Genomic DNA, 11853 nt, shown 5'->3' with positions numbered 1-11853 from the left:
ACACCACTAGATGTCGTTGGCTCCTCGAGAAAGACTGCTAACACAGGGACCTGGTGTTTGCTTTGCTGGCTGGAAGATTTCTTTTGTTTATCCTCTGGAAGAAACCCGAGCTATACGCCTCACTCTGAGCAGTCACTCGGTCTGGTTTACATCTCTGATTGCAGCAAAAATAAAACTCATTGTTTTGAAATACTTCTTCTCTAATGTATGAGTCGGACAACAGAAACATGCACAATCATCAGTCAGCCTCACGTCTGGTCTGACTTACATCTCAAAAGCTTGCATAACTTCCTCCAAACTCTTCCCCAAAGACATCATCTCCTTCTGCGTTCCACCTTTCCTCCCCGACGCTCTCCTCTTTCTCAACACCCCACCTGGAATGGAGTCCAGATGTGGAGCAGGCAGACGGAGAGATTGCTTTGCTTTGCTATAAGGAGCGAGGGAGGGCTGTGGGAGAAAATGTTGGAACGACATTAAAGTTTGTCTGGATGCCATTAAGTACAATTTGATGTAATGTGCAGTTTGGGACGTGACATTTGAAATGGAAACTGTGCTCTCCAGATGAGCGAGATTTGGGCCTTGCAGAGTCGGAGGGGGGTGTTGTACTTGAGGCCTTATTTAACAGCTTGGATAAACAGCCCTCTGTTTCAGGCGCCCGTCCACTCCTTGTGCTTTATTTCAATAATCACGCTGGCTTTCCAGAGTACAGTATCATATACAGGAATAACAAACCCGGGGTCCACTGTGCGGGTCAGAGCACAGTGCACCATTATACTGGCGGCCGTGCTCGCATGACTGAGGTGCCTGCAGTCTGGATTTGTCAGCGAATGCATGTCAAGCCCAATTGCTTAAAGTTTCTTTTCAAAAGCTTTCCTGCTTCACCTTCTCAGATTTTGAAATTCTCTCCAGATTTGAATCACTCCGCTCTCCATCCTCTCGGGCCTCTCGGATATCAAACAGTATTTTTAAAAGAAAACTGTATTTTGGGAAGTTTCCACACACACGGCAAAACTGTGAAAAGGAGACCTTGAGGAAGTTTATGAGCCTGTGTAAGTTTTGGACCCTGTGTGGAATTCTTTGTGGGGGTAAAATGTAATATTTATTTTAGTGAAATGATTCTTTCAGCAAAGGATTTGAGTGATAAGAACATTTTTCCACAAAAATAAGCATTTGAATTGTCCAAGAATCACCATGCATGAGCACTACAAGCCCATATATCTACTTTGACAACAAAAGAAACACAAGGTATGCAGACAACAACACTCCCTCTTGGGCTCTGACACAATGTTCAGCAGATTAGTCAAAAAATAACTGTGGCCATCAGCACATAAACACTTGAGTTAAAGAGACCATCTATTGCAATGCTTCATGGGTACTTTTCTGTTGCCAATGGCCTCCTAATAGACACAAAATAAATGCTTCATGGCACAGAAAATATGGCACTAACTCACCTCACTAATTTGCCATCTACGACATGACAGCTGAGTCTGATCAGATTGTTCTGCGCTGCTATAACTCTCTGTGCGGCAACAATACAGAATTTACTGAAGTGTATCTGTAAAAGTCTTCACTTCCTCTCCTTCCCGCTGATTGAATGGAAGTCCTTTGATCTGCTCACACACACACACACGCACACAATGCACCAGAGGCCCTCAGCATTCATTCATAACTTTAATTTGAAGGCCAAGACTTTCCTGTGTGTTACAACCTGGATGGAAACGTCCAATTCATATCCAAAGGTAGCAAAACAGCAGTGGAATAATTTATATATAATAAACTCATCAAATATTCTGTTTTCCTGCATCGTATTTACCATTATTCTTCTCTTTGCGCCATAATATTCTTCTATCAGGTCATCAAAGGCTGTGGATTTTGCTTTTTATTGTTTAAACAAACAATATGGCTACTGTAAGCCTTTCTTCTACGATATCCTATGAGGTAATAAGTAATTACTCTTCTTCAGTTACAATACGAATATAAATTAAACACAAATTAGCATCAAGACATTATTGTTAAGATTTGTAAACTTTAAAATCTGAACATGGTTGCAGAAGTCTGTTTTGTGAACTTGAACATGTCATTCATGTAAACAACATTACATACAATATCCTACTAGGTTGTGGGATAAAGACTTCTGGAGGTTTGGGACTTGACCTCAGGTGGGTTTGACCCCTGCTCTCACGTTAAACCTTCCTCTGTGTCTCTCTCCGGCTGGGCTGGATGCGCTAGGACCGCGGGGACCAGTGCGCAGGCGCAGACGGAACAGGCGCACTTGGGGTTGTAACTAAGTGAGTTTGAGTGTGACAGAGGCAAGCAGGCAAAAACCGCTAGATTTTGGGAATTACACAGGAGCCGATGAAGACCAGCTCACTTCTTGTCCGAACTTTTCCTTCTGTTTGAAAGTGTTTGAAGTTTGTTTGGAGAGAAATCTACGGAGTCCACGGGGATCCGGGAAGAAGAGCGCGGAGGGAAACTTTTTATAGAGCAGCGATTCAACTGAGGAAAGTTTGAGAATTTACTTTTTTCTTTACTTCTTCATATAGATGTCAGTAAGTCTCTGGCTGTGACTGCTCTGTAGTGAATCCCACTAACCTCTGGATTAACTTTTAGAGAGGGAGATAATAACGGTGATCTGGACACTCCCAAGTGTCCTGGAACTGATGTAAACGTCTCAAGATAATTAACGCGAACACCAACTTTTTAAGACGGAACCCTGCGGTTGTGTGTAGGTGTGCGAGACGTTTTGGATGGACTTACACACCCTTTGAATTTATTAGGACCACTGGAAGTTGTGCGCCCGCGCTGCCATGACATAACGGGACACTGTTGGAAAATCAGGGCAGCTGAATATTTCTGAAATGACCGGATGGTGAGTGTTTATAACTGAGCGGAGGATCTCCAAGTTAGCCATTCATTCAAGCCCAGATAGATACCTCTGCTTCCTCTCGTCTTGCTCACACCCTCCCTGAGACCTTCATGGTGGAGATATGGGATGACTGGAGGCGGGGGTGCAGCTGAGGTGAGCTCCAGCCGAAGGACAATGTTTGCGCCCGGCGTTGGCATCCCTCCGCTGCCGGGGCGTCTGGTACTGATGCTGCTCCTGCTGTGCGCCTCCGAGCCCAGGCTCTCCCGGGCCTGTCCCGGGTTACTCGCCTCCACCAGCGGCTGCAGCTGCACGGACGAGCGGGGGAAAACGCACGGTGTCCAGCAGGCTGTGGGGAGGAGGGTCAGCTGCACCAAGGAGGAGCTGAGTGAACCTCCGGATGGAAACCTGCTGCCCAACAGAACCGTCACCCTGTGAGTCTGATCACTGACTGCTAAATCCAAATAAATCATACGTTATTATGATCACCCTGCTGCACGTGTAGGCCTATGACCCCTGGTATAAAGTAGTCCCTAGGCTATCCTATAAGATGTTTTAATTAACCAATCAGGCATTTTTGACATTTAAGTGTTGGCTATACTACTACTACTACTTTGATTGTGTATTTTACTTAAAGTAAATGAGAAAAAAGTGAGGGTACTGTGTCCAAAAAATGCCCACACACCCATAACTCTGAGCCCATGACCCTAGGTTTAACTGTGTTGAGGACTTGCTGCAGTAATAAGGCTTATTAGGTCAGAAGTGTACATCTTGATCTGGTTTAAACTGCAGTGGAGGGCTGAGCATCGCCTCTGTGAAGCTTTCAGGAAGATCAGCGAGAGGGCAGGCTGACTGTAACACCCATCATGGCCCGGCCTCTTTGACACGTCTGTCACTTTAAGTTTGACTCCGACACGGCCAGGCGGCTTCTTCTTCCTCCCACCACCTCCTCCACCCCGTGCACAGGGTCTTGTCCTTTCCAAACTGGAATGACTAGAAACACATTTTATTTGTTATTTTTGAACACCAGAAACACCAAAACCATTTGGTGGGAATTAGTCAGAAACGGTTCTGACTTGGTTAGATTTTTTTTTAATTAAGAAGAAGTTTTTTTCGTGTTGTCATCTTGGACTAAACTTTAAAGGGCCTCATCGTGCGCCAAGACACACTATCTCCCATGATGGATGCACCACCAATCTTTCTGTGACACATATTTCTGGGGTGTTGTTGAGCGCTTTCCTCACAGCCGCTCAGACTTTCTGTAGACGTTTCTTATTCCCACAGTGCGTTACTGTCTCTGTCTCTGACCCAGTGGGAGAAATGTTAGCTGCACATGGGCACAGTAAAAAAAAACATGTTCAAGTGCCCCCACTGCAGCGAGCATATGAGGTAAAGTAAGGGGATTTATGCCCCAGGAGAGCAGTCCATTTATAGGCCCTTATGTTTCGTGCTTAATAAAGGCAGGATAAACATCTGGAGAACACATTGCTGGAAACCAGAGGGGGAAAAAGGGCTTGGGTGGCAGTGGTCGAGGTGATTGAAGATAATCTTCCATCCTCTCGTCTACTAATTTTGGTTGAGTTGTTTTTGTACACATGTCGAGCATTCTGTGACACTTTTATGATGCTGTGTTCGAGAGCAAACAATGCCTCCCTCTTTACCTTTCGGGGGGAACTCTGCTGTCTGGAAAGTTCATTTGTCTGCAGATTGTGGCGAGTTGCTCCCATCTTCGCTCATGACATTAGCTCCAGATGTGGAATGTGAGAAGTTGTGTTGATATTCGTGTTATTCCTGACATTCCTGCGCCCGCTCAGAGGCTGCAGACAGTATCCCAGGTGCAGCAGGGGAGCTCTCCTCATGCCCTCTGCCACCTCGGTCCCTCCCTGCGTCGGACGGCCTGACAGCCGGCCGCGCCGCCCTCTCTCTCCTGGAGGAATTCTCTCCTCCATGCTGAGCAGACGAGGGGCTGGACGACACCAGGCTCAGGGCTTCCGGGGCCGGCTGCTACGTGTAATGCACAACAGCTGGCCCCTGTGAAACATTCCAGCTGAGGCCCCTCAGCCTCATGGGAAATCCCAACAGGGATTTGTTTATTAAAACTATTAGTTGGCTGTTTGTTGTTCCTGCCAGCCGTAAAGGAGCGACCAGTCGCCCTAATGGTATCACCTCCCCCGATGGCTGTGCTGCACTTTGAGTACAGATTATACATTATATCACCAGTTCAATCAAGCTATTCTCAGCCGTCCGCCATCTTTATCCCACTTTCCCTCTTTTTCTTTATCTCCAGCTCCCCCTTTTCTCTCCCCTTCTATCATGAGTTCATCCACACGCAGTAACTCTCAACCTAAATATTTAGCCGTCCTGGTAGGAAACTGCCATGTCCAAACTCCTTCCAGATGTGAGCCAGCGCAGGCTTGTGTTTAGGCCTAATTATGCACGGCTGCGAAGGAGCTGGATCACTGCGAGAGGAAGAGGAGCGGAAGGGTAGAGGAGAGGGAAACAGATAAGAGTGTGAAAGCAGAAAAAGTGCCGTCGTTTAAGGGGGGAAAGTGGGAATAAATGAGGGAGGTTGAAAGGAGAGAGTTGAACGTGAGGAGTAGAAGAAGAGGGGAGCATGAGGGGAACAAAGAAGGAGAGCGGAGAAAGAGAGAGAGGATGGAGCAGGGAGAGGAGAAGCTTGGCAGGCGGTTCAGAGGGATGTGCCCCCTGAGACTGAAAACTCCCCAGCCCCTGACTAACAGATCTTCGACACTGGGGTGAGAGGGAGGAGGAGGAGGCAGGGCTCCTCATTGCAGCAGCATTGCTCCATGTCTTCATTATTATCAGTGTTTTCTGCGTGAAAGAGGAACTTCTGTTATTTTGGCAAAGGAAAGTAAACCCTGCCCGCTGATGGATGCGCAGCACACACGCTCAGCGTATAGAATCGGAGCAGTAACTCCTCTCGGCGCTGCGTGCTGGCAGCTGTGTTTGTTTTAATGTTTTAATGCAGAGCAGACAAATGAAGAGCGTACAGTGGCAGTCTGTGTGAAATGTGCTGGTGTTTCATAGCTTGTGGTTTTTACCCAATTCAAACCGTGCTCCTCCCTTGGCGTATCTTGCTGTCATCGTCTGCAGTGACTGATGGCTTCGGCTCAGCGGGTGCCAATCCGGGCACAGATGCTCGGGGTGGGGGGTCAGCATGCCCGTCCTTGGCCTGATGCCCCCTCAGGACAGCTGCAGCATAACACAGTTGCTGTCTGCACGGTCGCACTTGAGCCCGATATGTCAGTGTTGCTAGCTGGTAGTGAGATAAAAATATTCCACCAAGGGCAGTAATATTTTTATCATTAGGAGTCACAGCTGTAAAACAACAGTTGTTAAAGTTCAAGTTCAGACCTTGCCCTGTAAAGCAATCGCTAACACACTTATTTACTGTCCTACCTTCAGTCACACGAAAGATTTATACCACTCTCATGTCCCTTCATGCGATTTAAAGCTACAGCTAGCATCCACATAGCTTAGCTTAAAGACATGAAACAGGGTGAAACAGTTAACCTGCTCTGTCCAAAGCAACTAAATCTGCCTACAAACACCTCTAAACCACAGATTCTGTCACGTTTATCTTTTTTTGTTAAATATTCACTAAAGTGTACGTTCCCCCGTCTTCATGATCAGCTATGCCAAGCTAAACTAAGCTAACCAACTAGCTGTAGCTTCATACTAAATGGACAAAGAGTGTTCTTCTCATCTAACACTCACTAAGAAAAAGATTCAAGTCTTGAGCAGCTGAAAATACTTTTTTTTATTCGTGAAAAAAGTTTGTAAAGCAAAAAATATGTCCGCTTAGGCGACCGCTCAGGCTAACAGCCTTCCTAAGCTTGTAATTTCCTTTTACTGTCTTCTCGGCAGCTCGGCATTGACACCATGTGAGAGACCGTTAACAGCTTCAAAAACTTTGACTATTTTGTCACACAAACCTCCACAAACTGTTCCCAAAGCTCAAGAACAAACTTAAATCACTGCGAGATGCATTCAAAAGCCTTTTGAGATACCCTTATACAATTCCCGTAGCAGAAGCTAACCTGCTTTCAACAGAACTTTGAATCAGCAGTTCATTGCAGCTGCTCTTATGAATGATTGTTGAATGATGCAGTGTTAGAGTACAGTTGTAAACCTGGATGACAATTCAGAAGGTCATTGATTGTTTTTAATTACCATCTTTACAATATTAAGTATGAAAAGTAACTGGGAACAAATTCACATCAGTAATGCATCTCATTACCTGCGTGTTCGAGCCATAGAGAAAATTCGGTTTCTTTTAAGATTGTGGCTCATTTGAATAAAGTTGTAAGTTATATAATTTAGTATTTTGTTGTCTTATTTTTTATCTATAACATAGCAGATTTATAAGGATATTGGTGCTCCATTAATTTGTTTAACTGTCGTAAATTGTTGCTGGTGTGGTAAAGAACGGCTAGTGTAGTAAATGCCGCATGTGGCACCTGTGGGCATGTGCTCCGTGAATGACGCATGTGCTCCGTGAATGACGCATTCAGGCGAGCAGTACGGGGAGCACCAGTGTTCCTGACCGTCACCAATACGATATAAAAGGCATCTTGTAGTCCTCTTTTTTTGGTTACGGGTTTAAATTCAAGAGAAAAGTTAGTTTTATTACTGTAACTGTCGACTTTTGTTTATAAAATCGTTTAATTGTTTCATTTCTCATCGGCCTCTTTCATCTTTTGGAGAACACGTGTCGGAAACCTTACGTCCTGCAAGACGGTTTTTATTTAACACACTTCCACTTCCATTTTTTGTACAAAATATAGCATGTTAACGAGCTTCAGATGTGTTGATAGGCAGGTTCTGTTACTTTCTGACAAAGCCTGACTATCTTTTCCCCCTGTTTCCAATATGAGTGCTAAGCTAAGCTAAGCTGTTCCTGGCTGTAGCTTTATATTCATTGGACTGACATGAGAGAGGTGTCACTCTTCTCAGTTTACTCTGCGAAAAGGAAACTGTCAAACTATATATTGAACATATTTGATGATTTTTTTTTTAACCTGAAACAACAAAAAGATTCCTGACAGTAATTTTTATGCATATATCTTGACTGCAGTGTAGCCACAGTGTAGCTTGTCTCAGTATTGGCTGAAACAATCCTCTAACAACACACCCAAATGAAACCAATCTGCCACTCAGAGGTTGAATGTGCTTATTGAAGGCATCCGTACAGGAGCTTTTGGTCGGGCGGAGGGCCTTGTTTTTAAGCTTAACCCCACATTTGTCTGGTTCCTCTGTCTTTAATTCAAACAGTCTGTTATGGTTTACTGGATCTGATGAGTCCTCTGTGTCTCAGTTCACTCGAAGTCAGCTCACCCCTCAGAGGTTATCGATTGGCTACAGTTTGAATCGGCGTCTTTAATCACCGTTTTATCTCCTGACTCACATCGTCGCTCTCTAACTTGTGGCCCACGTTTGGACAGACACCAAAGGGCCAGCAGATGTGTTTGTGGTTTGTTTCAGGGCCTGTGAGTCAGTGTGTGTTGAGACGGTAGAATGAAGCATCCCAAACAGTCGTGTTATCAGCGGGGAGGATTCAAATAGCAGGCAGAGCGCTGGTCCCCGGGCATTCCTGCAGCCGGAGGGTTTATTTATGTGGGGAAAGGTGTTGAGAGGAGGGGGAGCGGGCTCTCCTCCACACATGTTAGGTGGGGCAGTGGTCAGCTATAAATCAAAAAAGCAAACAAAGGCCTGACACTGGATACCAAGCTTCAGCACCTGCCAATGCCACACAGGCCTGGGTTTACTGTGCCCTCGCAGGTCAAGGTAACAACGCCAAAAGCGGACAAATCCACGCTCCTACTGCGCTGCATGCGCTGTAGCTGCCAGCCTGTTCACATGATAAATGTGTATTTCACTTATCACCTCATTGTGTTTGTTGATTAAAAGCCTGCAATATTTCAAAACTTGGCAAAAACAGAGAGATGTGTTGTCATAGTAATCTCATACCCCCAAGTGGCTTCTTGTTATTTTAGTTTTTCCTTTCCCGCCGCTCTCTTCTTATCTTACTCCAAAAAATGCCTGACTTTGACTTTTCTTTGCCAGTGCTAACTTCCCTCTCCCCGCGTCCGACCACAGCGGCCCCCAAAGTTCCTGCTCGGGGTCGACAGCACATGGATACAGACGGAGATAATGGATGTCTATAGTGGGAATGCCTGTGGCTGCAGTGTGTTAGTGTTTCTGATCTCCGTCTCCAGAGAGCCACTTTATGAAAGTTGTGCAAGTCATACAGTGGACTGGGAGAATTCACTGATGTAGTCCGAGTGCTTTCAAGCTACGTTTTGAATACTCTTGAGTTAAACAGAATTACTCCAAGCATTCACTCACTATAACATATCTGTATCCATCTACCAATATGAATAGTACAGCTTTACTTGCTGAGTAAGAGGGCAGGTAGATTTATGTGACTAGCAGCGACTGAACAAATACAAAATTGCCCTCATGGTTTATATCTCTTTATCAACAATTTAGATGATAATCTGTCTTTTTTAAGACTGAATTAAGTTTGCTGAGCTGAATGAAGCTTAAACGGAGACTTGTGAAGCTCAAATGACAGCGGCTGGGTCCTGTTTTGACACCACGTCAAGGTTAGCATGTGCACTGCTAGCTTGCGTAACAAATGCAGTCTCTTCTATGAGTGTGAAAAATTAGCTGACATTTTGAGAGTTTAGTATCAATATTTAAGGTTGAATTATTGTCAACTACAGTTGTTGAAGTTTTAAACTTTTATGAGTTAAAGCACACAAGAACTACAACTCCAATGCCAAGGCCAATGCTAGCTCCTAGCACTGATTGGTGTACGGTTTATCCTGTCTCTGCTAGCGTTGCAGGTAAACTGTTACTATGGGCGTATAAAGGAAAGATCTACAGTTGATGACTTCAGTCAATGAAACTTATACAACAAGTGCAAATCCAAAGAAGATGAAACAAATTTGACATTCAGATAAAGGCAAACTGGGTTGCATGGTTGTGCAGTGGTTAGCGTTGTTGCCTTTCAGCTTTAAGGTTCCTGGTTTGATTCCCAGTTTGACTGGCAGTGGCCTTTCTGTATGGAGTTTGTATGTTCTTCCCGTGCATTCCTGGGTTCCCTCCGGCTACTTTGGCTTCCTCCCACAGTCCAAAGACATGCTTGTTAGGTTCATTGGTGACTGTAAAATTGCCCGTAGGTGTGAACGTGAGCGTGAAAGGTTGTCTGTCTGTATGTGTCAGCCCTGTGATTGACTGGCCATCAGCCCAATACGCCTCTTGCCCGATGACAGCTGGGATAGGCTCCAGCTCCCCCGCAACCCTGAACAGGATAAGCGGTATAGATAATGGTTGGAAGGATGAAGTCAAGCTGTCATAATAGCAAACTGAGACTGATCTGCAATATTGTTACTATAATTAGTAATTTTCACATTATTTAAGCTGTAGTCTCTGCTGTCTTAAAACGACACAATCCTATCCTCTGGACATGTACACGAACAGTTGACTAACAGGAACTAAAGGATGGATAACATGTAATGCTTTAGAGCTTATGGGAAACAGCGCGTGTTAAAGGAAGTACATCAACAACACAATGTTGATTTATTGTTTAGAACTTACTTTGTAGTAGTTTGGCCCTCTATATGATCAACATGTGGTCAGGAGCTCAGCAATCAGGTGCCGGACCATGAAGAGGCTCAACGGTTAAAATCTTTAAAACAAATCTAAAGGAGACGAGATCTTTATATTTATTTGTTCTTATTCGGCTGCCAGATTTTAAAGCTTAAAAAGACCAAAAAGTTCTCTCAGGCGGTCTGCACACATCCAATAGAAGTATTTACTTTACTGATAAAGATTGAAGCTGCTTTTTTATTTCTCTCACCACTCCAAACCTTTTTTATGTCATTACTGTAACACTTAACCACAGGATATTAAAATCTGTTAATACAACTCTGTCATCCATCACTCCTGTAAATACGAGCTGGTTTACACCCACAATCAAAGCAACAGAGGCGTGTTGAAATAAAGCAGCGAGCCTTTATTAAAATCCATGTTGATGGAGTAAACCACTATTTAAAGATACAGTATGAGTCTACATTCCTTCAGCTGAAATCCAAACAATCTTTGGAAAGCATGTTGGTCTACCACAATGTAATATTACATGCCTTATTTAATCAATCCTGATGTCAAAACTAATTGATGAGCAGTAATCAGGGTTAAGATGATGTAAACACTGATTGTGATACTCTGCGGTCACACAGAAAGACACAGCCGTCTGTGAGATGCCTCTAAAGACACGGTGAGAGTATCTGGGGCAGAAAGATTTTAGCCGACCCTTTGTAAAAGCTGCCTGATTTCCCAGCAGCCTTTGCTCAGGAGCAGAAAACAGAGGCTGGTTATGAGACAGAACAATGAGACAATGTTAGCCAGGCATCCGCCACATTCCTCTCACTGTCTGAAAGACTAAATTCACTAAATTGCCTCATTAAAAGTGTAAAAACACTTTAGACGGCGATTAAACTGACTATTGTGTTCCTGCTTTGCGGCCGTAAACTTTCCAATTTGTCTTGACTTGTCTTTGACTCTAAATATTGCAATTATTTATTGCAGCTTCAGAGTGAGGCGGCGGTATTTGAACTTGTGCTCTCCGGCTGTTAATATTCGTCGCAGCTACTTGTTTACATCTTTAAAGTTCAGCTTCAGTAAACTGTGTACACACTTCAGGGACGGTTCCTGTGAGCCAAACGCCATGAATTGTCTAATAAGACTAACGCTGAGTCGGGGGCCTTCCTCTCCAGAGTGGGCATTGTGTGTGTGTGTGTGTGTGTGTGTGTTAGCCTGTGCACACACACATATGGGAAGGGCGTGCACGGCCACAGCTCTCAAAATAGTCTCCAGTCCTCCCCTCTCTAATTAGAGACATTTAAAAAACCCAGATTTTAATTTTAGACTGGGAGCTTTTGGAGCACTTATGCGCACACACA

The 11853-nt window shown here is 44.5% G+C and overlaps 1 protein-coding gene across 1 annotated transcript in view; it reads left to right on the top strand.

The window, feature by feature from the left end:
- Positions 1 to 2992: 2992 nt before the first annotated feature.
- The window catches only part of adgra2 (adhesion G protein-coupled receptor A2), a 39581-nt gene continuing 30720 nt past the window's right edge, over positions 2993 to 11853 (top strand). Inside the window, exon 1 of the mRNA XM_069683753.1 lies at positions 2993 to 3297. Coding sequence (XP_069539854.1) covers positions 2993 to 3297 — 305 coding nt within the window. The remainder of the gene's footprint in view (positions 3298 to 11853) is intronic.

Source organism: Semicossyphus pulcher, unplaced genomic scaffold, assembly GCF_022749685.1.
Source record: "Semicossyphus pulcher isolate SPU_LCO1_2020_fin unplaced genomic scaffold, fSemPul1.0.p SCAF_6, whole genome shotgun sequence".
NCBI lineage: Eukaryota > Metazoa > Chordata > Actinopteri > Labriformes > Labridae > Semicossyphus > Semicossyphus pulcher.
Note: the sequence above shows the minus strand (reverse complement) of the source record. Positions and strands in the feature narration are given on the sequence as shown.